Source organism: Stegastes partitus, unplaced genomic scaffold (assembly GCF_000690725.1).
Source record: "Stegastes partitus isolate 25-593 unplaced genomic scaffold, Stegastes_partitus-1.0.2 Scaffold1260, whole genome shotgun sequence".
Taxonomy (NCBI): Eukaryota; Metazoa; Chordata; class Actinopteri; family Pomacentridae; genus Stegastes; species Stegastes partitus.
Genome location: NW_007578991.1, coordinates 112096 through 116775, shown reverse-complemented (window position 1 = coordinate 116775; position 4680 = coordinate 112096). Strand labels below are relative to the sequence as shown.

General features: G+C 40.9%; 1 protein-coding gene across 3 annotated transcripts in view; it reads left to right on the top strand.

The window, feature by feature from the left end:
- The first annotated feature begins 328 nt into the window (after positions 1-328).
- LOC103369261 (23 kDa integral membrane protein-like) overlaps positions 329-4680 on the top strand; it is a 9140-nt gene continuing 4788 nt past the window's right edge. The window contains exons 1-2 of one of the 3 annotated variants that reach the window (XM_008297939.1): positions 329-398; positions 4606-4671. In XM_008297939.1, coding sequence (XP_008296161.1) covers positions 4621-4671 — 51 coding nt within the window. In that variant the 5' untranslated portion in view covers positions 329-398; positions 4606-4620. Of the gene's footprint in view, positions 399-1602; positions 1703-4249; positions 4672-4680 lie in introns of those variants that run through there. The other 2 variants (XM_008297938.1, XM_008297937.1) reach the window with 2 other exon arrangements.

Below are 4680 nucleotides of genomic sequence, written 5' to 3'. Positions count from 1 at the left end.
TGTTTATGAGCGTCTGTCTCTAACACACCAAGGTTTGGACATAAACACTGAGCCGGTCCGTCCCCTTCGGTTATTTTTAGCCTAAAGTCAACACGGCGCTCTGCTTAATGACGCTACTGGATTCCTTTCCGTTGTACTCGAGCTGCAGGAAAAACCCCAGAGATATGAAGCGAATGACGGAAAGAGGAGGAAAGATACATCCAACTTCAGTCTTTGTTGTGGGATTTTTTTCTGAAAGAGAGTTATCTGGAACTAAAAGAGGGGAAACATGCATTTAAGTTGTTTTATGGTTGAGTTTCGGTTCTGTTATTCTGACTCCCCAAAGCGTTGACTGTGGGTAGAAGCCTGCCATTGGTCGCTCATGTCGAGTTAGCATTTTAAAACTTCACGTCGCTCTGGTAAACAACACCAACAACCTGCACGCTAGAACTTTACACAGTAAGGAAGCCCTGCCATGTTTCTGTTTGGTTAATTATCCGTCTTAATGGCAGCCTTCCTAAATCTAAACGTTGCACCAAAACAGTTCCCGTAGCATCATTGGGCGTGGACACCATTGTAGCGTCCTGCTTTTAGCCCCGCCCAACTTGATTCTGATTGGGTTAAAGAGATGTTTTTTTTCCCTGAAATGGTCTAACTGCACCTCATGTTTACTGGATTTAGGTTCTATATTTCTACATCAAAGCTAACGTTAGCCACACTAGCCTCACAGCATGCTAACGCTAAATTCCTTAGATGCTGTCAGTGCAGGAAGACTGTTGCGTTCACTCTTGCAGCAGAACATTTGGTGAGTATTGGAGACATTTTAGAGTTAAAAGCAGCTGCAGAGAGTTCCTAAAATCTGTCACTTTGTGGTTTATTTGTATAGTTTTCAGAATATTTGATCACTTTGCGGCCATTTTTTGTTGGTTTTATGTCATTTTGCATCGTTTTGGTGCCGGTTTTCTTCACATTTTGGTGGTTTTGCATCACTTTTTGCTCATTTTGTATCGCTGTGTTGATTTTGTGGTTGTTTATCATCACATTTTCTTACCTTGATGCTAATTTAGCGTCAGTTTGTCGTTTGTAGTTATTTTATCATTTTGTAGTCGTTTTACATCGACTTGTGTCGTCGCTTTGTGCCCATTTTGTGGTTTCCGGTTGCTTTTTCCCCCTGTGGTCGTATTTTAGTTTGCATTTCATACATATTCTGATTGGTTCACCTGGAAGCAGTGAGGGGGTGGGGCTTCACGAACCTGGGTGACTCTTGGTTCCTCGGGCGTAATTCTTAGTAATGGACACTTGTTCTCATTTTAACAGCGTTTAAGTTTAAAACAAAGACAAAACACAGTAAAAACATTATTTTAACCATGTGGGACCTTTCAAGACGCTCCTCCGTCACACTTCCTGGTTCCATCCTGCCACTTTCATTTTCTCCTTCCTGTTTTGTTTACCTCTTCCTAATCAGACATGGTTGCTACCTGGACTAGCCTCCCCTTCCCTCCCCCGTCCTCCCCCTCTCCTCTCCCGGCTCCCAGCTGATCTTCCTAACTTGGTCATGTTCTCGGTTCTGATGTCAAACACTCCAGAGCTTTAAACAACATCCATCACACACAGCGACGCACTCGGCTCTGGACTTCCCTCACTTTCTATTTTGGCTCCGGTCATGGCTCGCTGCAGCAGCTACTTGCGAGGTCTCGCCGTCTGGGTCACCGTGCTGCTGCTGGTAAGCTAACCGCTAACCGCTAACGGCGCGTGGTTATCAGCAAATCACAGGAGACTTTCACTTGTGGGCTGTTGTCAGGATTCAGGGAAAACCAGGAAACGTCTGAGCAACTTGTTCTGGTTTCGTCACCGTCCGTCATCTGTCTGTGAAAACACCTTGGTTCTGTTAAAGTTTGTTAATTATCACTTTCACTGAGTTGAGTCTGTGTTTAGTTATAAATATCTGGTCTGTCTGGTTCAGATCTCTGTGTTGTCGTTTTGCGTCTCTTTGTCGTCGTCTTATCATGTTGTTGGCTAATTTAAAGGTTCTGTTAATTTTTGGTCCCTTTGTGAGTCATTTAGTATAATTTTATTGTCATTTTCTGTCACTTTTCTGGTAGTTTTGTTCTCATTCATGATTGTTTTGTGCCCTTTTTACTGATTTTGAGGTTGATATTCATTTTTTTGGTCATTTTCTGTCATTTTGTGGTTGATTCGTGTTTTCTGTGGTTGTTTTTATCACTTTTTGATCATTTTGTGGTTGTTTTATGTCATTTTCCGCCACTCTGTTGTCAGTTTTGAGGCTGTTTTTTTTTCACACTTTTGGTGATTTTGTGTCACTTTGTGCTCATTTTGTGATTATTTTGTGTCTTTTCCGGGTTGTTTCATCAGGTTGTGTCTCTCTGTGGGTGTTTTATAAATGTTTTATCCTCACTGAGAATTGTTTAGTGTTATTGTTGTAACTTTTTTGTTGTTTTCTGTCATTTTGTTTCCATTTGTTTTTGGTTTATGTCACTTATTGTATCACTTGGTGGTTGTTAATCATTTTGTGGTCGTTTTGGGGCCGTTTTTCTTTACATTTTGGTGATTTCACATGTCTTTGTTCTCATTTTGTATCTTTTTGTTGTTTTTTTTTCCTGCTTATTTTATTACTTTGTGACTTTAAGGTTGTTTTTCTTCACATTTTGATTATTTGCCGTCACCTTGTGCTCATTTTATATCACATTGTGGTCACTTTGTGTCACTCTGTGGTTGTTTTAAGACACTTTTGCCACAAATCGGTCATTTGACGCCACTTTGTGATCATTTTGTTTTTATCACTTTTTGGTATTTTCCTATGAACAACCTGTGGAGTTCCTCAGGGAACAATTTTAGATCCTCTATAAATCTGTATATGTTGGAGTCATTAAGAGGCTTTATGTTGCCTTTTCCTGCTCACAGAGAATCTTTGGATTTATTGACTTTTTCTTGCATAATTTTGTAAAGTCTAAACCTCAGTTATTCATCTAAATCACTCGGGTTTTTGTAACGGCATGAAATACGAACAAGTTTAAACCTGAACATTTAACTCCAGTAAATCAGGTGAATTTGTATTTTGTGTTATATTGTCGGGCCTTACCCTGAATATTTAGACCTGTGAGGTGAATTTGTAAATCCAGTTTTATTTTACTGTGATTTATGTGTTTGTGTTCAAAAATGAGCAGCGAAACAAGCGCTAACATGTTTGTAATTCCTGGGTAATGTTCCTCATTTCCTCTTGTTTGTATTTCTCATCCTGCTGTTTGAAACACTCAAAGTAAATCAGCTGTAAATGCACAAATTCTCAAAATAAAATAACACTTATCTCTAAGTTTAGCACATTTACTTTCATGCACAGTTACAGAAGCCACTTGTTGTTAATCGTGGAATCGTTTCCAGCCTTCGTGCTCAGAAGCAGCCAGACTCGTGTTTATGCTGCTCGGCTGCTGTTGTTTACACTCGATCAGCTGATTGCAGAGATTATTGGGTGTTCAGGATCAGCCCTGTTCAGCTCTCGCTACTGTGTCAACATCAGCAACGTCTGAGCAGCTTGTTTCCGTCACATCGCTTATATGGAGCATTTTGTTCAAACACCGTGTTTGTGTTGCACTTCTCACTGAGTTGTGTTCATTTTGTGATCATTCTGTGTCACTTTGGAGTCATTCTGAGGCTCCTTCTCATCACATTTTGTGTTACTTTATGGTCAATTTGTGTCATTTTCTAACTTTGTGGTCATTTTGCATCGCTTTGTGTTTCTTTTCTGCTTATTTTGTGTCTCATTTTGGTTCATTTGCATCATTTTCTGGCTCTTTTATTTGTTCGTCGTCATCTTTTGTGATCATTTTGTGGTTCCTGTGGTCATTCTTTGTCCTCTGTGGTTGTTTGATGGTGTTTTGTGGTGATTTTTGTGTACTTTTTGGTCACTTTTGCTGCCATTTGTGGTTGTTTTTGTATGACATTGTGGTTTATTTGTACTTGTTTGTATCACTTTGTGGGTATTTTGTGTGGTTGTTTAGTTTGTTGTTGGTCCTTTTGCAATAGTTTTGTTTAATAACCTGGATGTCGTATCACTTTGTTGTCGTATTTCGATTGTTGTATGTCATTTTGTGTTCACTTTCTATTGCTTCGTGGTCATTTTGTTGTGCCTCGGTGCATTTTTGCGTGTCTTTGTAGTTATTTTGAGTTTGTGGTTGCTCTGGGTATTTCTGTGGCTCTGATCCAGGAACTCTCTGGCCTCCGTGGACCCTCTGGTCCTGGACCGGTGCCCGGCAGGCCCATTTAGCATCCCATCCACGCCTGTGTTGCTTTTAACTCAAAACTCGATCTTATCCGTGTTTTCGTTTGCTGTTGCGTTTCACAGCAGCTGCTAAACTGTGCAGATTCAGGAAAAGATAACGCTGTGAGAACGTTTGGTGAAACCGCCGCCACAGAGTGAGAACGTCGAGGGAACGTCGAGGGTTTTTCTGTTTGTCACTGCTCCCAGCTGATGGGATTCTGATGATCGTCTCTCTGGGGAAGAAGAAGAAGAGTCTGAGAGGAATGTTTGTGCTGCTGCTGCTGTTAAAGACGTCCTCCTCTGAAAACACACTTCCTCAGAAGACGTTTCATGTCTTTATCTCTCTGCAGGTGTCTGGGGTGGTGATGATCGGAGTCGGATTTTCCTCCATCGATGACAAGATACCGGTCGCAGAGGTAAATGTG